The sequence below is a fragment of the Mesoplodon densirostris genome, chromosome 11, assembly GCF_025265405.1.
Source record: "Mesoplodon densirostris isolate mMesDen1 chromosome 11, mMesDen1 primary haplotype, whole genome shotgun sequence".
NCBI classification, from domain to species: domain Eukaryota; kingdom Metazoa; phylum Chordata; class Mammalia; order Artiodactyla; family Ziphiidae; genus Mesoplodon; species Mesoplodon densirostris.
In genome coordinates, this window is record NC_082671.1 from 87,479,242 (window position 1) to 87,505,255 (window position 26,014).

The 26,014-nt window shown below is 38.0% G+C and overlaps 1 protein-coding gene across 4 annotated transcripts in view; it reads right to left on the minus strand.

Annotated features, from left to right (window-relative positions):
- Positions 1–8,455: 8,455 nt before the first annotated feature.
- The window catches only part of MRPL42 (mitochondrial ribosomal protein L42), a 33,858-nt gene continuing 16,299 nt past the window's right edge, over positions 8,456–26,014 (minus strand). For all 4 annotated transcript variants that reach the window (XM_060113408.1, XM_060113410.1, XM_060113409.1 and 1 more), the window contains exon 6: positions 8,456–8,623. In XM_060113408.1, coding sequence (XP_059969391.1) covers positions 8,578–8,623 — 46 coding nt within the window. In that variant the 3' untranslated portion in view covers positions 8,456–8,577. The remainder of the gene's footprint in view (positions 8,624–26,014) is intronic.

Sequence of the window (26,014 nt, forward strand, 5' to 3'; positions counted from 1 at the left end):
ACCTATTGTGATGGAACGGCCATCATATTTGCTGCTTCTCTTTTCAAAAGGCAGAGTCTCTTTCCCCACTCCCTGAACCTGGGATGGCCTTGTGGAAGTGATGCTGAGCCAGTTCAAAGGCTTGGACTTAAGAGACTTTACAGATTCCAGTCTTGTACCCTTGAGACCCTGAAGCCATGTGAACAAACCAGGGCTGGCTTGCTGGATAATGAGAAACACAAAGGTCCTCTTATTGCCCCAGCTGACAGCCATTCAATTGCTGTTGACATATGGATGATGCCATCCAAGACTAGCCAGTCTCATCAACCCAATTAATAACTTCAGATGTATAAGCCCAGCCTACACCAGAAGAGTACCCAAAAGAACTGTGAACTAAGTTGTCATTTTAAGCCAATGAGTTTTCGGGTAATTTGTAACTTAGCAATAGATAACAAATACTCAAGGATTCATACAAAGTTCTCTTAAAAGACAGACCAAATAATTTTAGACGCTTATCAACAAGTCATTAAATCCTTAAAAGAAACTGAAAGTGAACGTTGAAGCTGCCACGTAAGGAATAGTTTATTTCTCCCTGGAAATATTAATCAGAAAGTAAGGTAAAGTGTCTCTGAATAGATAACTAGAATGAGTGAGGAAATAATCTAATGCTTTAATAGTAAGTGTATGATTTCAGGGGCACAGCCAGAGGAATGCTAGAGCTAGTTCACACCAACCTGTGAGATCCAATTATTAAATTTTCAGAAATTCTGTGAGCCAGTTGCTAAACCACTGGTAGATTAAATCAGCCATGATGAGTGTATTTACACCATGGAAATTGGCAAGCACTCCCAATCAGAGCCAGTTGTTAAACCTTTACTAGTATACCACTGGGCACATCTGCTATTGGAGGCAAATTTCATCAGCAGGTGTATACATACATATATACATTAAAACATCCTTAGGGTTTCCCTGGTGGCGTAGTGGTTAAGAATCCGCCTGCCAATGCAGGGGACAAGAGTTTGATCCCTGCTCCGGGAAGATCCCACATGTCATGGAGCAACTAAGCCCATGAACCACGACTACTGAGCCTGCACTCTGGAGCCGTCGAGCCCACAACAACTAAAGCCCACGCACCTAGAGCCCATGCTCCGCCACAAAAGAGGCCACCACAATGAGAAGCCTGTTTGCCGCAACTAGAGAAAGCCCGCGTGAAGTATTGAAGACCCAATGCAGCCAAAAATTAAAAAAATATATAAATAAATTAATCTAAAAAAAAAAAAGACGACGACATTGGTTGGTTCTGCCATGATATATGATCTTGGGCAAGTCAATTAGTCTTGCTGAATCTGTTCCCATATCTGTAAAATCAGTCCGTGCCCAAAAATTATCTTTAAGGTTTCTTTCAGGTCTACTATTCTATCTTCTATGATCCTAATGATGGTAATTATACCTGGATGGCAATGACGGAAAAGGCCAATGGGAGCAATTCAAATGATCACAATGACCACGCTACTAACCACAAACTTTGCTCTAATTCAATGCAAACTAAAGTGATGGTATAGTAGTAATTAAATGTGTTTTGGGTTATGGAGGAGGAAGAGGTGAATTCTGAGTAGAGGGGAAAGAAGAGAAGGTCTGGGCAAGATATTTTATCAATCAGGAATGAGATCTCATCTTTGAATCCACAGTGGCTTGAACTCTATAGGTGCTTAATAAAATTTGCTGAAATGATTAGCCCCTGGATAAAACTTTAGAAAAGAAGATAAAATCCTGCTGAAATGAAGTTCTACTTGAGATTACCATGTGTAACAGTGAGATTCTGCCTCAGTTTCTCCATCTAAAAACAGGCACTCATTTTTTAAGCAACATAACAAAAATTCAGGCAATCATGGCTGTGAAGTATTTTAGGCTTCCTGCAGGAAGATGCTATATAAATGTGAGGTGATGTTACTAAATCTAACTGGATGCCTTTCTGCAGAATTAGAAAACACAGTACATACTCTTTCTGAGCATTTCTTCCCAGTGCATTTAACTGTTAAACTTTCAAAGGTTAAACAGCACATTAGAAAACAGTAAGGGGCTAATAGCTGAGCTGTAATAGGGAAAAATGTCTTTAGCACTAGAATATTTGCAAATTACTTTGGTAAAAATATTAGCAAGTAATTTTGAACTTCCGTGGAAAAAAAATCTAAGAAATCATTCCCTTTGACTATAAGCAATGGAGATATTTATTTATGCCTTCAGCAAAAGAAATGGTTTGCTAACTTCTTGTGTTTATGCACTGATATCCAAGCTGACTCATTTCCGAATACACATCTGAAACCGGAAAAATATTCCTTGATGGAATTATCCCATCCAAAATGAAGGCACATGATGTCTTGTTTTCCTCTTAAAAATGCTGGAATCTAATTAAGGTTGCTTCTGAGAATATGTGGAAACCACACTTTCTTTCAGGCATATCAATATCATTCCAGTACTAATGTTACTATGTGCTTAGCTGCAGGCAAATAAGAACTAGGGCATGATGTGACACAGTCTTTAAGGAACTGCTGAAAAACGATTCCCAGGAAAAACCACAGATACAAAATTCTCAAAATTCTACACAATTTCAGGAGTTTCATAGATAATCCCAACCCCAAATCCCATTTACAGAATCCTTAGGTTAAAATCTTCTGCACTAGGGCTTCCCTGGTGGCACAGTGGTTGAGAGTCCACCTGCCGATGCAGGGGACACGGGTTCGTGCCCCGGTCTAGGAAGATCCCACATGTCGCGGAGCAGCTGGGCCTGTGAGCCATGGCCGCTGAGCCTGCGCATCCGGAGCCTGTGCTCCGCAATGGGAGAGGCCACAACAGTGAGAGGCCTGCGTACTGCAAAAAAAAAAAAAATCTTCTGCACTAGAGTAATTTCTTTCACAAATCATATTAAGATGCTTGTGGTACAATGAATGTACCAGGCCATATTAGGCTCTAGGGACATGGTGGTACACATAGCCACTGAGGGTCTTTGCAAGTCATGGAGTTTACAGTCTAGTAGGGAAGATGGACATTTATCAAATAATCACACGCATGCAAAAATTCCTAATTAAAAACTTTTATCAAGTATTATGGAGAAAAGAATTACATCTGACCTCTCTTCAGACACCATGCAAGGAAGAAGAGAATGAAGTGAAATATTTAAAATGCTGAGATTAAAAAATCCACCAACCTAGAATTCTGTACCCTGCAATATTATCCTTCAAAAGTAAAGGATAAATACTTTCTCAAACAAAAATTGAGGGAATTTGCTGCCAGTAGATCTGCCTTGTGAAAAATGCTTAAGAAGTTCTTTAGAGAAAAGTAAAATGATATAGGTCAGAAACACAGATCTACATAAAGAAAGGAAGAGCAGTGGAGAAGGAATAAGTGAAGGTGAAATAAAAACTTTTTTTGGAACGAATTAAGACTCCACGCTCCCAATACAGGGGGCCCAGGTTCAATCCCCAGTCAAGGAACTAGATCCCACATGCATGCTGCAACTAAGAGTTTGCACGCCACAACTAAGGAGCCGGAGAGCCACAACTAAGGAGCCCACGTGCTGCAACTAAGGAGCCAGAGAGCCACAACTAAGCAGCCCACCGGGAAGCAACTAAGACCTGGCGCAACCAAACAAATAAATAAATAAAAATAATAACGATGTATTTGATTATGTATATATATGCTTGTGTATGAGAAATGAATGACAGCAATGATATAAGGGATAGAAGGGAGGAATCGGGATTATTTTGTTATTATAAGGTTCTTGCACTACCCATGAAGCAGTATAGGGTTATGGGGTAGTGCAAGAACCTTATAATAACAAAATAATCCAGCAGTAGGGGGTGGACTTGGCTTAGTTGCAAATATGTATTGCAAGCTCTACGGCAATCACTATAAAAGATCTTTAAAAAAAAGAAGTATGAGAAATATGCTAAGAAAGAGAAAACAGAATCATATAAAATTATTATTTAAAACAAAAGGCAAAAAAGAGTAGAAGACAAAATAAGAATAAAGAACATGGGCAACAAATAGAGAACAGTAACAAATATGGCAGATAGTATTCTAACTGTATCAATAATCACTTTGAATGTCAATGGTCTAAATGCACCGATTAAAAGACAGACATTTTCAGAGTGGATCAGAAAACAAGACCAACTATATGCTGTCTGCAAGAAACCTATTTTAAACATAAAGACACATATAGGTTAAAAATAAAGGGATAGAAATGACAACAACAAAAAAACAAACAACCCAATCAAAAAATGGGCAGAAGACCTAAATAGACATTTCTCCAAAGAAATACAGATGGCCAACAGGCACATGAAAAGAGCTCAACACTTCTAATTATTAGAGGAACGCAAACCAAAACTACAATGAAGTACCACCTCACACTGGCCATTATCAAAAAATCTACAAACAATAAATGCTGGAGAGGGTGTGGAGAAAAGGGAACCCTTCTCCACTGTTCGTGGGAATGTAAATTGGTACAACCATTATGGAGAACAGTACAGAGGTTCCTTAAAAAACTAAAAATAGAACTACCATATCATCTAGCAATCCCACTCCTGGGCATATATCTGGGGAAAAACATAATTCGAAAAGATACACGCACCCCAATGTTTACTGTAGCACTATTTACAATAGCCAAGACATGGGAGCCACCTAAATGTCCATTGACAGAGGAACAGATAAAGAAGTTGTGGTACATATATACAATGGAATTTTACTCAGCCATAAAAAAGAATGAAATAATGCCATTTGCAGCAACATGGATGGACCTAGAGATTACCATGCTAAGTGAAGTCAGACAGAGAAAGAAGAATATCATATAATATAGCACATCTATATGTATAATCTGATTTTGAAAATGATACAAATGAACTTATTTACAAAACAGAAACAGATTCACAGATCTCAAAATCAAACTTATGGTTACCAAAGGAGAAACATGGGGGGAGGCGATAAATCAGGAGATTGGGATTAACATATACACACTACTACATATAAAATAGATAACTAACAAGGACCTACTGTATAGCACAGGGAACTCTTCTCAATATTGTGTAATAACCTATATAGGAAAAGAATCTGAAAAAGAATGGAGATATATAGATATATATATGTATAACTGATTCACTTTGCTGTACACCTGAAACTAACACAACATTGTAAATCAACTGTATTAGAATAAAATTTTTACAAAATAAAACAGCTTTCAATAAAGAGTATCTACCAGGATGTTAATAACAGCATTCTTCCTAACAGGGAACAAACAGAAACAATGATTATGTCTAACAGTATGGAGTTAATTAAATTATGACAATCTAGATTATAAAATAATATGAATCCATTAAGTGAGAGTATTTACTGATATGGCAAGAAAATTCATGATATTAAGTGAAAAAGCAAGTTATAAAACAACATGCATAATAAATACAATTATTTTTGAAATATATTTATGCAGCAAAATAACAAGAAAGAAAGGTAGCAAAAATGTTAGTGTTATCTTTAGCTGGGGCAATTATGGGTAATTTTATTTTCTATTTATTTAGTCTCTAACTTAAAAAAATAATGATGCATTATATTCAAGGTTAAAAAGCAACGTCGGACTTCCCTGGTGGTGCAGTGGTTAGGAATCCACCTGCCAGTGCAGGGGACGCGGCTTCAATCCCTGGTCCGGGAAGATTCCACATGCTGAGGAGTGGCTGGGCCCATGTGCCACAACTACTAAGCCTGTGCTCTAGCGCCCGCGAGCCACAACTACTGAGCCCACGTGCCTAGAGCCCGTGCTCCGCAACAAGAGAAGCCACCGCGAGGAGAAGCCCGCGCACTGCTACCAAGTGTAGCCCCCATCGCTGCAACTAGAGAAACCCTGTGTGCAGCAACAAAGACCCAACGCAGCCAAAGATTAAAAAAAAAAAAAGAAAAAGCAACGTCATTAGAAAAGTTAAGTAGCTCAATAGATACTAGTTAAGTAGATACTATGCTCCTTAAGAAGGGCCCATTTTTTGTTATTGGCCTGCCAAAAAGTATAATGCCTCTCCATATGTAGTAGGGGTTCAATAAATGCTTAATGACTAGAGCAACAGAATGAATACAATAACGGCCACACTTAATTTCACTAGGTCATTTACTCTACTAGTCATTCTTACCTAAAGAAATCCACATATTGTCTGTTGAATGTTAAGAGACTATCCTTTGGTTGAGGAATGTTCAAATTAAACCCTGTGTGAGAGTGCCCTCTGGTGGTTTCACTGACAATGCTTTTTATGAATTTGAAGTGTGTTAATCCACATCACCAATGGAAGGAAATATGAGAGTAAGAACCGGGTAGTAAGATTTTCATGAAGCTAAATTTATTCCATTTAAAGAACCATCAGCCTTTATGTACTTTTTAAATTTCTGAAAAAAACAAACTGACCTTTCATAAAGTGTTAGTGATAGTGGATAACAGGTTACTCCTCTGAGGTGGAGACGCAGAGGGGAAGTGATAGTGGTGATGAAATACGTACTTATTCAGCAACTCATGAAGACCAAAATTCCAGGAACTACAGTGTTAACTACAATGTACTATACTTCCAGTACAACAAAAACTAAGTTAATTCTCCAAAGCACTGACATGTGAATGTGTGGTTTGGGCAGCTTACAATTGAACAATCTCTACTTAGTAGATCCTTGTACTTAGAAGAAAATTTGTTATTTAATTAATTTAGTTTTTATTCTTCCTACTTTTAATACATGGCATATCTCAATCTTTGTAAAAATTTGGATATAAATCAACCAGAAAAAAACTGTTTTCGAAGCGATGTCACCAAACACAGCCAGTTAATATTTCTCATTATCAAATTCTATCGACTTGTTTTTCCTTTGATCTTTCCCCCCAAATGAATAATATATTAATGAAAAGAGCATAAACCACTTAAAAACACTTCCTTTCAGGCTTCCCTGGTGGCGCAGTGGTTGAGAGTCCCCTGCATTGGACACAGGTTCGAGCCCTGGTCTGGGAAGATCCCACAGGCCGCGGAGCAACTAGGCCCATGAGCCACAACTACTGAGCCTGCGCATCTGGAGCCTGTGCTCCGCAATAAGAGAGGCCGCGATAGTGAGAGGCCCACGCACCGAGATGAAGAGTGGCCCCGCTTGCCACAACTAGAGAAAGCCCTCACACAGAAACGAAGACCCAACACAGCAAAATAAATTAATTAATAAAAAACTCCTACCCCCAACATCTAAAAAACCCAAACCAAAACAAAAAAAACCCACTTCCTTTCTGTAATAGAGGGTGGCCATTATTAATTATTTTCTTTACTCTTTCCTATTCACTATTCCTTACATTTTACTCAACACTTGACCCTTCACCTTCCTTTATTCAAAGAACTAGATTAAGCAATAGACTTTGAATGTGAAATCATTTTTCACACCAAATTTTAAAATATCACAAATACTGCACGTTTGAATAAAGCACCTTTTCACCTTCTTAAGAAAGACTCCTCACCTAAATAGAAATCACAGGGGCATCAATGCTATTAAGGATCATATATAAGCTGGTAGGGATAATCAACAGAATAGACTATTAACATTTTTGTAAGACTAGTTTAGTAATATTAACTTTTTTTTTTTTTTTTTTTGCGGTACGCGGGCCTCTCACTGTTGTGGCCTCTCCCGTTCCGGAGCACAGGCTCCGGATGTGCAGGCTCAGCAGCCATGGCTCACGGGCCTAGCCGCTCCGCGGCATGTGGGATCTTCCCGGACCGGGGCACGAACCCGCGTCCCCTGCATCGGCAGGCAGACTCTCAACCACTGCACCACCAGGGAAGCCCTATATTAACATTTTAATCACAGAGTTGCATGTGCTCTGAAGCAAGCATAATTTTTAAGACAGCCAGAAAAAAAACCTCAAAATGAATAATATAATATTCTTTCTAGGAAAGCACATTCTTGGGTGAAAGAAAACACCTCTTGTCATAGTGATTGATGCCTTGTAAAAAAGGCTCTGGACAGTTTGGATCCTGGCTCTCCCACTTGCTAGGCAGGTAGGCTTCAAGTCACTTAGCCTTATCTGTAAAATGGGGATGATGCACTTTCTTCAAAGGACTATTGTGAGAATTTAATAATAATGTAAACTAAGGACCTAGCAGGTAGTAGAAACTGATTAAAATGTAACTAATTATTTCCTAGAGCCACAAAAACGGAAACATTGTAACATCTATTTTCTGTGTGGATCTCATGAGTTTCTTTTCAAAGGCAGTGTAAAAATCTTCAGGAGAATCATGCACGTTTTTATTAATCATACTTATACTACTAATATGGCTGATAATGTAAAAGTACTTAATCATACTAGGCACATAAAAATAAATAGTAGACTTTAATAACTCAAAAGGAAAATAAAAATAGGCTTCCGTAAATAAGAATGTGAAATCCAGAATTACTTAATATATATAAAGAAATACACATTCTAATATATGAGAAGACATTTTATTATTTTACTAGGTAACATATTAGTTAATATACCCAATTGTATTTTCTCAAATGGCAAATGAGACGCAGGATAACATTTCTCTTTGATTCCTGAAAACCTCAATATCATCTGTCTTTTGGAGGATTCAGTTTCCTACGACGTCTATGATACCTTGAAAAGAAGAAAATATTTAAGATTATTTTAATAAAAGTCAACTGTTCCTGATAGAAATATCAAATTTCTATTACCCTGCTGTTTACTGGTATTCAAAAAAATCAGTGAAACCTAATACACACACACACACAGTTAGACACACCTCAGGTAGAAGATACTTCTTAATAATAAGTCACATTTTCCTGCTGTGAAAATTATCTTCTATTAATTAAGCATTTGGAAAGTCTTTTTTCAGATCTTGAGGTAGTTTCAACATGGCAATCTGGATGACTGTTCCTTAAACATTGTGAACATGCAGAACGTGCTCTATTAAAGTTTTATTCAAAAGGGGATGATCAGCTCTAAATGGAGGCCTCTAAAGCTGCAAGATCATTTTTTTTTTAAGATCATGTTTTAATAATAAAATACGATTAGTAATATGTATATGGAAAAATGTGCAATATCACAAAAATGGAAGAAATGCAAATTAAAACAGTGAGAAACGTTTTTATTTTTTTTTGCAATCACAAATATTTTAAAAATTATAATGCACAATCCAAGTATGAGTATGGTGAAGCAAGTAATATCAGACCCAACTGCTTAAAGTATTAATCAGTATAACACTTTTGAAAACCAGTGTGGCAATATTTTTAAAAGTTTTTTTAATAATTGTAATTTTTGACCTAGTAATTCCTCTTCTGGAAATCTATCCTAAAGCAATAAGTAAGCAGTTAAAATATTAACTATTTTAATATTAAAATATTAATGAGGAAAGGGATGATACAGGATGCAAATTTATATATACAGTATGATTAAAACCATGTAAAAATTTATGCAAACTAATAAAATTTATGTATAGAAAGAAAAAGAGAAATAAAATGCATTGTTAGCAGTGACTAAGTGATTTCACCATGGAGAATTCTTTCTTCTTCTCAACATTTCCTTATTTTCTTTATTGAGTTAAGAAAATGTCTGCATAGAGTACATTTGCTTTCGGTGATGAATTCTCTTCAAAAATTCCCTTAAGGCCAGAATCTTGCAAGTTGATCTGAGCTAATTTTTAATTTTTTTTTGCTAGTGTGGACATTCAATGTAAAGATTTCTACAGCATAAATGATACGACATGTTCTTATGCTCTTTAGTTGTGATTAAGATGATCTGGGGGGACTTCCCTGGTGCCGCAGTGGATAAGACTCTGTGCTCCCAATGCAGGGGGCCTGGGTTCGATCCCTGGTCAGGGAACTAGATCCCACATGCATGCTGCAACTAAGAGTTTGCATGACACAACTAAGGAGCCCACATGCCACAACTAAGGAGCCAACGTGCTGCAACTAAGGAGCCAGCAAGCCACAACTAAGGAGCCCACCTGCAGCAACTAAGACCTGGCACAACCAATTAAATAAATAAATGAACTAAAAAAAAAAAAAAAGATGATCTTCAGTATTTTTTGCTTATTTTAAGGTTTCATAAGGCAACTTTCCTATACACTGTTTTTTGATATTGATTTTTTGACAAATTGCAAAATACAGAAATTAACTTAAAAAAATGAAGCATATCTGTATATACTAACATGGAACCCTAAGTTGTAGAATAATACATATAGCATAATATCACTTATCTAAATAAACATTTCTACATGTGCTTATATTGGCATTGAGAAAATTATGGTTTTCTTAAGGGTTCCAGTTATGTGTCAGATAATCAAGGTTTTACTAGTGCAACAGTATCCCTGAAAGGTGTTCTCTCAAAGCAGTTAGATACCAGAATAGGGGGGTTTGGGAAGTCACAAACTTCCTGAAATTATTTATAAAAATTTTCTATATGTGTTTTTCTGGGCAGTGGATTCATAGGTTTCATCAGATTCTCAATGAAGTCTGTGGCCCTAAAAATCTAAGCATTATCCTATAAAAATGTGATTCAGCTTACAATGCTCAACCATTTTCACTACTCAAGACTGACTGAAAATGCTTGAGACCCTGATAGCCCTAAACCTAACAAAGTCAAACTCTGAAATATGCTCAATAAATGTTAAATAGCATTTACAGATTTCTTATCATGCATGAATGTCAATATATGCTATAATCACTCAGAAGCAAGCACCTGAATTTTAGGGTGCCCTTATAACTTATCATCCAAACTGGGATCCTTTAAAGAATAAAAACCCACTCTATTAATAATTAACAAAAGAGTTAAACTGAGACTGTCCCTGGCAAACCAAAACATATTGTTACCCTTCTTAAATTACACAATGACTCAGTGATATCTAAAAGATTTGTCTACAGTTCTTAGTCCAAGACAGAACTTCACCTCCTGGTTCACAATGCAGCTAGATGTTCAAATGTCTCCTACTCATGGTGGTAGTTAATTTTTGTTGCCTCCATGGAAAAATATTAAAGTAGTCCTTTAAATAAAGTTGTGCAGCTATTCATACATTTATAGAATTGCTTTATATTTCAGAAATTTAGAATTACTTTCCAGATCCTTCTTACTTTCTATCCAGACTTCTTTCAATCCTTCCATCCTTCTTTCTTTCAACATAACTTTACATTTAGTGGAGTTATGTTAGCTATTTTCTTTTTTAAGAGATATTATGAAAATCAGAATCATTTGCTCATTCATTTATTCATTCATTTTTAAATGTGTGGAGCATCTACCACATGCCAGGCACCATTTTTAGGTGCTAAGGTTTCTGTGGTACACAAAACATGACAAAATCCCCACCCTCATGGAGATTACATTCCAGTGTATTAGATAGAAAAACAAGATAAGCAAGTTGACCAGGGAAGGCTTCAGTGAGTAAAAACGCAAAATAAGTAAGACAGCTATCTTTGCTGATATCAGTAGGAAAAAGTATTCTATGTAGAGTAAACAGCAGGTATAAGGGCTCTGAGGTAGAAGGAAGGGCATGTTCAAGGAACAGAAAAGAGGTCATGTGGCTGGAACAGAGTGAAGAAGGAAGAGAATAGTAGGAAATGAGGATGGAAAGGTGAAAGAGGGTCAGATCACATAGGTTCTAGTAGATAATAGTTAAGGCCTATAGCTTTTCTGTAAGTGAGATGGAAAGCTGTTGGAGGGTTTTCAACAGAAAAATTATAAGACCTAATGGAACTTTTAACAGGATTACTCTGGCTGTGTGCAAAGAACAGACCACAGGGAAGCAAAGGCAGAAGTAGGGAGACCAGTTAGAAAGCCACTTCTATGAACCAGGCAAAAGATGGTGGCGTGTACCAGGATGATGGCAGACGGAATGGCGATAAATGGTCAAATCTGGATACATTTTGGAGATAGAGCCAACAGGATTTGCTGATAGACCAGATGTTGGGTGTGAGACACAGAGAAAAGTCAAAAATGGCACCAAGATTTCTGGCCCAAGCAGCTAGAACAATGGCACTGGCATTAACTGAGACAGGGAAGGCTGCAAAAGAAGCTGGTTTGTGAGGGACCACGAAAAGCTCAGTTAGAGACACGTTAAGTTAGGGGTGTCCATTAGACAAGTAGGCCCGTGGATATACAGGTCTGGAGGTGAAGGGACAGGAAGAGATACATTTGGGAGTCAATGCAGATGGTATTTAAAGCCATGAGACTGGATGAGATCACTGTCTTAGGGAATGGGACAGAAAAGAGGAGAGAACCAAGGACTGATCCTTGGGAAACTCCAAAATTTAGAGCAGAGATAAGGGAAATGAAATGGAATCAGCAAGAGAAACCAAGATAGTATATGAACTTTGAGTACATAAAAAGAGTTTCAACAAACTTATTAAGGTTGAATTAATGAGAAAAATAATGGAAAATTCAAAGAAAACCATTAGGAACTCTGCCATATTGCTGAAATGATGTATTTTGCAAAGAATTATAATGGAAGGAATGCTCCACTGACTTTATTTTTTCATGCCAATTGAGGAAGACTGAAAAAAGGAAAAAGAGCTTGTACACAGGTGCTGGCAAGTGAGGGCACTGATATGTCCTGCTTCCTGAGTACTGGGCAACACGAGAGGCCGACATGAGATACCTCAGGGGTTGCAGAGAAGGGCAAAACAACTCAGAATCATGTCCCCAGCAACTATTTACAGAGGAGCTATCTAATGCAAATTGCTACAGGAGTACAAAAAAATTGATTTGCATAAGGAGCACCTTTCAAAGAATATGTTCGAAGCCCCATTAGTTCAGGTAAATTATAATGCAGTGGCTAAGCTAGTCTAATTTGCTTTCATCACCTGTAATATCATCAAACAGGAAGTAGCAGGAGCCTCATGGTTACATATGCTATTTTTTTAAATCAACCTTTGCACAACTGAATATAAAAATAGTCATTCAGGCAAAGGCAGAGAGCAGGGAACTAAAAGTTCAATTTAACCTCAAACCCAATGTCCTGGATTTGCTCACCACTAATCTCTCACACTAAAAATTCAAACAGTTCTAGTATCCAGTTTCAGTATAAAGCCTAAATCTAAGACTCTTTGAATTGCCATCCTAAAGCAAACAGGATCACCAGGATTAGGAAACAGTAATATCCAAATCATAAATTCAGTGGTAACAATTTTAACCTTTGATCTCCAGACTTGAGATAATCTAATCTCCAGTGTTTATTGCCTACTAGACTATTTCAGCATCAATTCTGTATAGTCATACTACCTATACTCTCAGTCCACCCCACCTTGGGTGAGGCCAGTAATTCAATGCAGGTAGGTTCGGGATTGGATGAGGTGGGCAACAGCCTGGGATCATAAAGCCTCTGCTGACCTTGATTCAGAATTTGATAATGAAGAACATCTTAATCCACAGGTGACCTACCTAGATAAAATGGAAATTAGATAAATCCACATGACTTGATAGCTGAACTCTGGGAATAAAACTTCCAAGAATCACTGGGAAATTTACCAGCGGACCAACCCAAAGACTAGCATAGGGCTTCCCTGGTGGCGCAGTGGTTGAGAGTCCGCCTGCCGATGCAGGGGACACGGGTTCGTGCCCTGGTGCGGGAAGATCCCACATGCCACAGAGTGGCTGGGCCCGTGAGCCATGGCCACTGAGCCTGCACGTCCGGAGCCTGTGCTCCGCAATGGGAGAGGCCACAGCACTGAGAGGCCCATGTACCGCAAAAAAAAAAAAAAAAAAGACTAGCATAAAGTATGGTCTCAAAGGAAAACTGAACACCTTCAAGAAGCTGTGAAGATAATTAGGTAAGATAATATTCCATCAGACAGTAACTTAACACACATACACTGTATTAAAGATACTGTATTAGAGGTCTTCTGGAAAACTACAAAACAGAAGTTGCATTCCTGATAAAGAGAGAATAATCGAGAGCAAACGATGAAAACAAAAAATTACCCACAAATATAACATTAACAGATCTCTAATAACAGATATCTAATATCTAATATGTTGCATATAGTTATGCTAACAGGGGTATAGTAGCTATTCAAAGTGACTATAATCAAATTAAGTTTCATGAAAAAAGTGAGCTAAGAGCAAATGGCAGAGGAAGAGTGAAAGTCCTGAAAATCAAAACAGAAAGCACTTAAGATGACTTGACACTGAAATCAGAAGTCACATTGGATAAAAAAGCAAAATCCAACTATATTCTATTCATTAAAAAAGACCCACTTTAGGGCCTCCCTGGTGGCGCAAGTGGTTGAGAGTCCGCCTGCCGATGCAGGGGATACGGGTTCGTGCCCCGGTCTGGGAGGATCCCATATGCCGCGGAGCGGCTGGGCCCGTGAGCCATGGCCGCTGAGCCTGCGCGTCCGGAGCCTGTGCTCCGCAACGGGGGAGGCCACAACAGTGAGAGGCCCGCATACCGCAAAAAAAAAAAAAAAAAAAAGACCCACTTTAAACTTAAAAAAATTTTACACAACGAAGGAAACCATGAACAAAATGAAAAGACAACCCACAGAATGGGAGAAAATATTTGCAAACAATGCAACCAACAAGGGACTAATCTCCAAAATATACAAACAGCTCATGCTGCTCAATATCAAAAAGCAAAAAACCCAATCAAAAATTGGACAGAAGATCTAAATAGACATTTCTCCAAAGACAGACAAACAGATGGCCAAAAAGCACATGAAAAGATGCTCAACATCACTAATTATTAGAGAAATGTAAATCAAAATTTCACTAAGGTATCACCTCACACTGGTCAGAATGGCCATCATCAAAAAATCTACAAACAATAAATGCTGGAGAGGGTGTGGAGAAAAGGGAACCCTCCCCCACTGTTCTTGGAATGTAAACTGGCACAACCATTATGGAGAACAGACAGAGGTTCCTTAAAAAACTAAAAATAGAACTACCATATCATCTAGCAATCCCACTCCTGGGCAAATATCTGGGGAAAAACGTAATTCAAAAAGATACATGCACCCCAATGTTCACTGCAGCACTATTTACAACAGCCAAGACATGGGAGCCACCTAAATGTCCATCAACAAGAGGAATGGATAAAGAAGATGTGGTACATATATACAATGGAATTTTACTCAGCCATAAAAAAGAATGAAATAATGCCATTTGCAGCAACATGGATGGACCTAGAGATTACCATGCTAAGTGAAGTAAGTCAGACACAGAAAGAATATCATATAATAGCATATCTATATGTAGAATCTAATTTTGAAAATGATACAAATGAACTTATTTACAAAACAGAAACAGACTCACAGATCTTGAAATCAAACTTATGGTTATCAAAGGGGAAACAAGTGGGAGAGTGATAAATCAGGAGATTGCAATTAACATATACACACTACTACATATAAAATAGATTGACAAGGACCTACTGTATAGCACAGGGAACTCTACTCAATATTCTGTAATAACCTATATGGGAAAAGAATCCGAAAAATCTGCACACACACACACACATAACTGATTCACTCTGCTGTACACCTGAAACGAACACAATATTGTAAGTCAACTATATTCCAATAAAAACTTTAAAACTTCAAAAATAAATAAATAAATATTATACCATGTTAAAAAAACACAACACTCTAAATATAAAGACACATGTAGGTTAAAAGTAAAAGAATAGAAACAGATATATCATGCGAACCCTAATCAAAAGAAGGCTGAACAGGCTATATTAATACTAGACAAATTAGATTTCATAATAAGAAATATCAGTGGAAATAAAAAAGAACACTTCATAAAGGTAAGGTGTCGATTTATCAAGAGAATATAACAATAATAAATGAATATACACCTAATAACAGAGCTTCAAAATATATGAAGACAAAACAGAACTGGGAGGAGAAACGGAAAAATCTGTGATTACAGTTGCAGATTTCAACATTCCTCTCATAATAACTGATTAAACAAACAGAAAATTAGTAAGGCTGTAGAAAACTTGAACACTACCACCAGCCAAGTAGCCCTAATTAATATTTTTAGAAAACTACCCCCAACCATGGCACAATATATATTTTCTTTTCAAATACACATTCACTAAGGCAGACAATAATCTGCGACATTAAACAAATCTCAATTAATTTAGAGACTGAAACCATACAAAGTATGTTTCGTGATCACAACAGAATTAAAGTAGAAACCAGGAACAGAAAGATATTGGAGGGACTTCCCTGGTGGTCCAGTGGGTAAGACTCTGCACTCCCAATGCAGGGGACCCAGGTACGATTCCTGCTCGGGGAACTAGATCCCACACACGTGTCGCGACTAAGTAGCCCGCATGTCACAACTAAGAGTCCACACACCATGATCCCGCAGCTAAAGATCCTGCATGCCGCAACTAAGACCCAGTGCAGCCAAAAGAAATAAGTAAATAAGCAAATTTTTAAAAAGATATTGGAAAAATTCAAAACACCTGGAAATTAACTCACTGCTAAATAACTCTTGGGTCAAAGAAGAAATCACAGGGAAATTAGAAAATAGTTTGAACTGAATGAAAAACAAAACGTATCAAAATTGCTGGGATGTAGCTAAAAGAGGGCTGAAAGGGAAATTTATAGCATTAAATGCTTAAAGAAGAGACTTCCAAACAATAAGCCTTAAGAAAGAGGAAAAAGAACAAATTAAACCCAGAATAAGCAGAAGGAATAAAATAACAGAGAGCAAAAAATTTATGAAATAAAAAACAGAAAAACAATAGAATCAATTAAACCAACAGCTGGTTCTCAAAAAGATCAAAACAACAATGCCAGGAATAAGGAATGTGAGTTCACTACAGATTATAAAAATATTAAAAGAATGAGAAAATATGAACAAATATACAATTTAGATGAAATGGGCAAATACCTTGATATAAACTACCAAAGTTCCCTCAAGACGAAACAAATAAACTGAATAGCCCTAGCTATTGACTACAGTAATTGGATTTGTAGTTAAAAATCCTCCCACAAAGAAAATTCCAGACCCATACAGCTTCACTGGTGAATTCTAACATTGAGAAAGAAATAATAACCATCCTACAAATACTCTTGCAAAAAAACTGAAGGGGAGGGAATACTTCTAAACTCATTCTAACATACAAGCATTACTTGATACCAAAACCAGGGAAAAATATTATAAAATACGGACCAATATCCCTAAAAACAAAGATGTAAAAATTCTACCCAAAATTTTAACAAATCACAACTAACAATACATTAAAAATATAATATATCATGATCAACTGGGGTTTAGCCAAGGAATGAAAGGTTGGTTCACATTTAAAATCATTCAATTTACTCCATCATATTAAAGACTAAACAAGAAAAAGTATATGATCATCTTAAAAAATACAGGAAAAGCGTCAAACAAAATTCAACACCCATTCATGATAAAAACTCTCCATACTAGGAATAGGAGGGACCTTCTCAACCTGATAAAGGGCATCTACAAAAAGACCCATACTGGCTTCCCTGGTGGCACAGTGGTTGAGAATCCGCCTACCAATGCCTGGGACACGGGTTTGATCCCTGGTCCAGGAAGATCCCACATGCCGCAGAGCAACTAAGCCCATGCGCCACAACTACTGAGCTTGCATGCCGCAACTATTGAAGCCCGTGTGCCTAGAGCCTGTGCCCTGCAACGAGAGAAGCTACCGCAATGAGAAGCCCGCATGCCGCAACAAAGAGTAGCTAGCCCTGGCTCACCGCAACTAGAGAAAGCCCACGCGCAGCAACGAAGACCCAACTCAGACAAAAATAAATAAATAAATAAAATTTATTAAAAAAAAAAAAAAAAGACCCATACTGAACATCATACTTAATGTTTAGATGATTTTTTAAATTAATTTATTTATTTTTGGCTGCTTTTTAATATGTTCCTAGGAGTTTTCTGCATAGATGATCATGCCATCATTGAATAAAGACAATTTTACTTCTCCTTTTACAAACTGTATGCTTTTTATTTCTTTCTCTTGTCCTATTGCACTGCTTAGGACCTTTAGTACACTGCTGAGTATAAGTGTTGAGTGTGGACATCATTGCCCTTTTCCCAGTTTTAGTGGGTATTTAAACATTAAGTATGGGCTTCCCTGCTGGCACAGTGGCTAAGAATCCACCTGCCAATGCAGGGCACATGGGTTTGAGGCCTAGTCCAAGAAGCCAAAGCAATCTTGAGGGAAAAAAACGGAGCTGGAGGAATCAGGCTCCCGGACTTTATACTACAAAGCTACAGTAATAAAGACAATATGGTACTGGCACAAAAACAGAAATATAGATCAATGGAACAGGATAGAAAGCCCAGAGATAAACCCACACACACACCTATGGTTAACTAATCTATGACAAAGGAGGCAAGGGTATACAATGGAGAAAAGACAGTCTCTTCAATAAGTGGTGCTGGGAAAACAGGACAGCTACATGTAAAAAATGAAATTAGAACACTCCCTAACATCATACACAAAAATAAACTCAAAATGGATTAAAGACCTAAATGTAAGGCCAGACACTATAAAACTCTTAGAGGAAAACATAGGAAGAACACTCTATGACATAAATCACAGCAAGATCTTTTCTGACCCACCTCCTAGAGTAATGGAAATAAAAAGAAAAATAAACAAATGGGACCTGATGAGACTTCAAAGCTTTTGCACAGCAAAGGAAACTATAAACAAAATGAAAAGACAACACTCAGAATGGGAGAAAATATTTGCAAACAAATCAATGGACAAAGGATTAATCTCCAATATATAAACAGCTCATGCAGCTCAATATTAAAAAACCAAAAAACCCAATCAAAAAATGGGCAGAAGGGGCTTCTCTGGTGAATCTGCCTGCCAATGCAGGGGACACAGGTTTGAGCCCTGGTCCAGGAAGATCCCATATGCCGCAGAGCAACTAAGCCTGTGCGCTACAACTACTGAGCCTGCGCTCTGAAGTCTGCAAGCCACAACTACTGAGCCCAAGTGCCAAAACTACTGCAGCCCTCACGCCTAGAGCCCATGCTCTGCAACAAGAGAAGCCACTACAGTGAGAAGCCCGCCCACTGCAACGTATAGTCCCTGCTCGCCGCAACTAAAGAAAGCCTGCATGCAGCAACAAAGACCCAACACAGCCAAACTAAATAAATTTTTTTAAAAAATGGGCAAAAGACCTAAATAGACATTTCTCCAAGGAAGACATACAGATGGCCAAGAGGCACATGAAAAGTTACTCAACATCACTAATTACTAGAGAAATGCAAATCAAAACTACAATGAGGTATCACCTCACACCAGTTACAATGGGCATCATCAGAAAATCTACAAACAACAAATGCTGGAGAGGGTGTGGAGAAAAGGGAACCCTCTTGCACTGCTAGTGGGAATGTAAATTGATACAGCCACTATGGAGAATAGTATGGAGGTTCCTTAAAAAACTAAAAACAGAATTATCATATGACCCAGCAATCCCACTACTGGGCATATACCCAGAGAAAACCATAATTGAAAAAGACACATGCAGGGCTTCCCTGGTGGCGCAGTGGTTGAGAGTCCGCCTGCCGATGCAGGGGACACAGGTTCGTGCCCCGATCCCGGAAGATCCCACATGCCGCAGAGCGGCTGGGCCCGCGAGCCATGGCCGCGGAGCCTGTGTGTCCGGAGCCTGTGCTCCGCAACGGGAGAGGCCACAGCAGTGAGAGGCCTGCGTACAGCAAAAAAAAAAAAAAAAAAAAGACACATGCACCCCAAAGACACATGCACCCCAGTGTTCACTGCAGCACTATTTGCAACAGCCAGGTCATGGAAGCAACATAAATGCCCATCGACAGACGAATGGATAAAGAAGATGTGGTACATATATACAATGGAATATGACTCAGCCATAAAAAGGAACGAAGTTGGGTCATTTGTAGAGACATGGATGGATCTAGAGACTGGCATACAGAGTGAAGTGAGTCAGAAAAAGAAAAACAAATATCGCATATTAACGCATATATGTGGAATCTAGAAAAATGGTTCAGATGAGCCAGTCTGCAAGGCAGAAATAGAGACACAGATGTGGAGAACAAACGTACGGACACCAAGGGGGGGAAAGCTGGGGCGGGTTGGGGGGTGGGATGAATTGTGAGATTGGGATTGACATATATACATTAACATGTATAAAACAGGTAACTAATAAGAACCTGCTGTATAAAAAAAATAAAATAAAATTGAAAAAAAAGAAAAAGCTACTAGAATTATCTCAAGATCACAGGATACAATGTCAATATACAAGAATCCACTGTATTTCTACATATGAATAATAATCCACTGAAAATTTAAATTAAAAATACTATTTACAATAGCATAAAGAATACAAAATGTTTGAGATAAATTTAACAAAAAATGTACAATATTCATACACTGCAAACTACAAAACACTGTTAAGTGATATTTTTTAAAAGACCTAAATAATGGAGAAATATACTATTTTAATCAATGGGACAATTCAGTACTGTTAAGACATCAATTTTCCTGAAATTGATCTAGAGACTGAATGCAATCTCCTTCAAAATCCCAGCAGGCTTTTTGTAGAAACGGATAAGCTGATTCTAAAAGTTATAAGAAAATGCAAAAGACCTATGACTGCTGAGACAACTTTTTAAAAAAGAACAAAATGAGAAGACTTACTCTACCTGGTTTCAAGACTTTAGTTATAATAGCCAAAACTGTGTGGTATCCCAAAGACGAACATATATTAATGGAACAAAATAGAGTCCAGGACCCACATATATGGTTTCAATAAAGGTGTTAGGGCAATTTAATGGGGAAAGATAATATTTTCAACTAGTGGTGTTGGGACAACTGGATATACATATGCAAAAAAAAAAAAGATCCCCAACCTATGCCTCACACCATACACAAAAATTAAAACTTTGGGAAGAAGACATAGGAGAAAGTCTTAGTGACCTTAGGTTAGGCAAAGATTTTTTAACTAGGATGCAAAAAGCCTGCAAAATTTGTAAACTGAACTTCACCAAAATTAAAAAACTTCTGATCTTCAAAATACACTATTAAGGACATGAAAAACCAAGCCACAGACAGGGAGAAAATACTTGCAAAACATTTGTTTCATAAAGGACTTTGATCCACAAGTTTTACACCTTAATAAGAAAACCAATCTGCTTTTTAAAAAATAGGCAAGGGCTTCCCTGGTGGCGCAGTGGTTGACAGTTCGCCTGCCGATGCAGGGGACATGGGTTCGTGCCCCGGTCCGGGAAGATCCCACATACCGCGGAGCGGCTAGGCCCGTGAGCCATGGCCGCTGAGCCTGCGCATCCGGAGCCTGTGCTCCGCAACAGGAGAGGCCACAACGGTGAGAGGCCCGCGTACCGCAAAAAAATAAATAAATAAATAAAAATAAAATAAAAAATAGGCAAAAGATTTGTACAGATACTTAACCAAGAAACAAACAAAAAAAACCCAAAAAAAACAGATGTATGCATTGCCAATAAGCACATGAAAAGATGCTCAAAATGATTAGTAATTCATTAGGGCAACATAAATTAAAACCGCAATTAAATACTACTACTCACCCAACAGAATGTTTGAAATTTTAAAAACTGATGATACCAAGTGTTGAGAAGGATGTAGAGCAACTAGAACTCTCGCACTGCTAAGTGGGAATGTAAAATGGTTCAGCCACTTTAACTGTGGCTCATGAATTTAAACATGTCCTTATCACATGACCAAGTAATCCTACCCCTAGATATTTACTTAAGAGAAATAAAAACATGTCCATACAATGACTTGTACTTGAATGTTTATGCAGATTTACAGCCAAAAAACTGGAAAGAACCCAAAATGTCCAACTGGTTAATAGATAAACAAACTGTGGTCTATCCATACAAGGGAATACTACTCAGAAGTAAAAAGGGACAAACTACTGGTATACACAACAACAGGGATGAATCTTGAAAGCATTGTACATAGTGAAATAAGTCAGACACAAAAAGTTACGTACTGTATAATTCCATTTACATGAAATTCTAGAAAGGGTAAAACATGAAATTCTAGAAATCCATGAAATTCTAGAAAGTGATAGAAAGCAGAGAAGTAACTGCCCAGGGTGAGGGTTATAGGAAGGGAACTGACTGCAATAGGGCATGGAAGAACTTTCTGGAGTTATGAGAATAGTCTATATTATGATAGTAGTAGTGATTATGAAACGTAGCAGGATGCTATGGTCCTTGCCCCCCATGTCCTCAGCCTGCCTTATGTCTGTGGAAAAACTTTAGCCAAAGAATAAGTTTAATCAGAGAAGTGAGAAAATGCAGAAACAAAGGAAAACAGCCCAACAAGACTAACAGCCCAGCAAGACAAGTTTAGTCATTAAGCATAGTCAAGGACCTTCAGTTCCTCTTCAAGGGCTGTAGATAATATTCTGAGCCATGTCCTGTGAGCTGTCTTATAGATACTGAAACCCCCACCAGGAGGAAGAAGTTAATTACATGATGAGCAGACTGTAGCCATGACATAAGCTGCCACAATTCCGAGAGCTGGCCTCAAAGAAATGGGAACAAACCGACCCTGGAACTGAAGATTAACTGTACTTAAAACAATCAAGATGATGCTGGCCAGACCACTGATAACCAATTTCAAGGTGACTGTCAGAGCTGACTGTGCTGTTTTTGCATGTAGCTCCCTCCCTCTGTCTATAAAAGCTTTTGCCCACTGATAGTCAGTGGGGGGCTCAGCCTTTGGACAGGCAGCAGTAAACCACCCCCACCCTGGGTGCCAGCCTCCAAAATAAAGCAAACTTTCCTTTCCACCAACCTTGCCTCTTTATTGGCTTTTGAGTGGCAAGTAGCTGGACCCCCATTTTCGGTAACAATTATACAACTGTATACATTTGTTAAAATGCATCGAACTGTGTACTTAAACTGGTGAATGCTTTACTTAAAACATTTTGTCAAAACTCATGAAGTTGTATACTTAAAACTGGTAAATTTGAAGTATGTAAATTATACCACAAAAGAGCCTATTTAAGAAAAGATGCTTCAGGGAGTTCCCTGGTGGTCTAGTGGTTAGGATTTGGCACTTTCACTGTCATGGCCCAGGTTCAGTCCCTGGTCGGGGAACTGAGATGCCATAAGCCAAGTGGCACAGTCAAAAAAAAAAAAAAAGATGCTTCTAAAAGAATAAGAGAAAAACTATGAGTAGGAGACAATGTTAATAATTATCATTACCACATTATTACTGTACATATACTGTATGCCAGGTGCTTAACTTAAATGATTATATTTTATCTCAAAAACACCAAGTGAATTAGGCATTATTATTTCTACTTTCTTTAATAGATAATAAGATTGAATAACTAGCTAGTAAGTAGCAGAGACAAGATGATTTGAGTCAGTCTGGCCTCTTTAACAAAAACTTGTACTCTCAGCAAAGTGTTCTACTTTATTGGAGTTCAAAAAGCACAAAATTGAGTATAATATGAGGTTGGGCTATTCACATAGGTAGAGTTTAACAGTGTTCATCTACGGGGAATAGGGCATTAGTAGGTATAAAAAAAGATTTTGGGCCTCCCTGGTGGCGCAGTGGTTAAGAGTCCGCCTGCCGATGCAGGGGATACGGGTTCGTGCCCCGGTCTGGGAGGATCCCATATGCCGCGGAGCGGCTGGGCCCGTGAGCCATGGCCGCTGGGCCTGCACGTCCGGAGCCTGTGCTCCGCAACGGGAGAGGCCACAACAGTGAGAGGCCCGCATACCGCAAAAAAAAAAAAAAAAAAAAAAGATTTTGATTTTATACTTTAAATACTTCTGAATTGTTTAAAAATATTTCTTAAACAAGCATTTTATACCTTTCAGTAACATATTTAAAAAGATGTTATAGGGGGCTTCCCTGGTGGTGCAGTGTTAAGAACCCGCCTGCCAATGCAGGGGACGTGGGTTTGAGCCCTGGTCCGGGAAGATTCCACATGCCGTGGAGCAACTAAGCCCGTAAGCCACAACTACTGAGCCTGCGCTCTGGAGCCCGCAAGCCACAACTACTGAGCCCGTGTGCCACAACTACTGAAGTCCATGCACCTAGAGCCCGTGCTCCACAACAAGAGAAGCCATCGCAATAAGAGGACCGTGCACCAGAACAAAGAGTAGCCCCCGCTCGCCGCAACTAGAGAAGGCCCGCATACAGCAACAAAGACCAATGCAACCAAAAATAAATAAAAATAAATTTTAAAAAATGTTTAGAAAGATGTTATATATCTCTAATTATTAAATTCACAATGGGTCCCATTCTTCTGTTATAAATCTAAAATTGTTAAATATTTAGTAAAACATCCTTCTATATACTGCCTGATGTTTAAGAGGTGCTAACATCTAGAAACCAACATTTGAAAATGGCTTACATTAATCCAAAATATATATGTAGATACCAAATAAATACTTGTTGAGTATCAGTAATCACACATTAGCTTATTTAAAATTTTGAAAGATGATGCATCACAAGGATAATACCTACAGGTTAAAATTTTCTTTATACACATAAGCTAGCATCTGGAGTTTTCCTGTTGAACTCTTTATTAGGAGAGACATTGGGATAATCAATTGTGTCTAATTAAAGTCTGCTTATAACTGAAAGTGTCTAGAAATCCTGATGGGACAAGACATACCATAGAGTTTAAATTAATTAGCAGTCAAATCTAATTAGCAGTAATAAGATTAAGTAAGTAATAAGATTAAACATAGGTGGGGTACTAGGCAAAAACGTCAGGAGATAACATGTTTGGTTTTAAGACTCCCCAATGGGCTTCTTGCCTTCAGTCTTGCCCCCTTCATGTTACACAACTACAGAGGATTTTCATGACTTCAGCGATTTGGTTATGAACAAAAGATGGCAAAAAAACTGCAGCAACATGAAACATGCAGGAAAGAAACAGGTACTGAAAGCCATTATAGAAAAATTTCAAGGTGGGGCTTGAACTAAAGTATCTACCTAATGGAACAGAAATAAAAGATAAACATGAACAATGTTATGAATCATGGAAAGAAATCTTAGAATACAGCAGTGATTTAGATACGGGGCTATATAATGGCTTGCTAATTTGTTTTCCCATAACCTAACTTACAATTACAAAGAGGGAAAAACCCAGACTGCATGCATAAACAAATTGGATACTAAATAAGAAAGAAAAATCAAGGAAGGGGACATAAAACAGATGCAGAAATTGAAAGACACTTGGTGGTCAAGAGGTGAATGGATAAAGAAGATGTGGTAAATACACACAATGGAATATTACTCAGCCATAAAAAAGAACAAAATTCTGCCATTTGCAGTGACGTAGATGGACCTAGATAGTATTATACATTTTTTTAAAACTTTAGTTTTATTTATCTATTTATTTTTGGCCACGCAGTGTGGCTTGCAGGATCTTAGTTCCTGACCAGGGATTGAACTTATGCCCTCAGCAGTGAAAGCGTGAAGTCCTAACCACTGGACCACCAGGGGATTCCCAGTATTAAGTTTAGTGAAACAAGTCAGACAGAGAAAGACAAATACTCTATGTTATCACTTACATGTGAAATCTAAAAAGTAAAACAAACAAATGTATATAACAAAACAGAAACAGAAGACTCACATATATAGCAAACAAACTAGTGGTTTCCAGTGGGGAGAGAAAAGGGGACAGGGCAAGATACAGGTATGGGATTAAGAAACACAAATTGCTATGTATAAAATAAATAAACAAAAAGGATATATTGCACAACACAGCAAAATATAGCCATTATTTTCTATTAACTTTAAATGGAGTATAATCTATAAAAATATTCAATCACTATGTTGTACACTAATAATGTAACATTGTAGGTTGACTGTACTTCAACAAATAAATAAAAACAAATACTGTTTTACCTTAAAAAAAAAAAGGCACTACAGGGGACTTCCCTGGTGGTACAGTGGTTGAGAATCTGCCTGCCAATGCAGGGGACACGGGTTCGAGCCCTGGTCCGGGAAGATCCCACATGCCACGGAGCAACTAAGCCTGTGCGCCACAACTA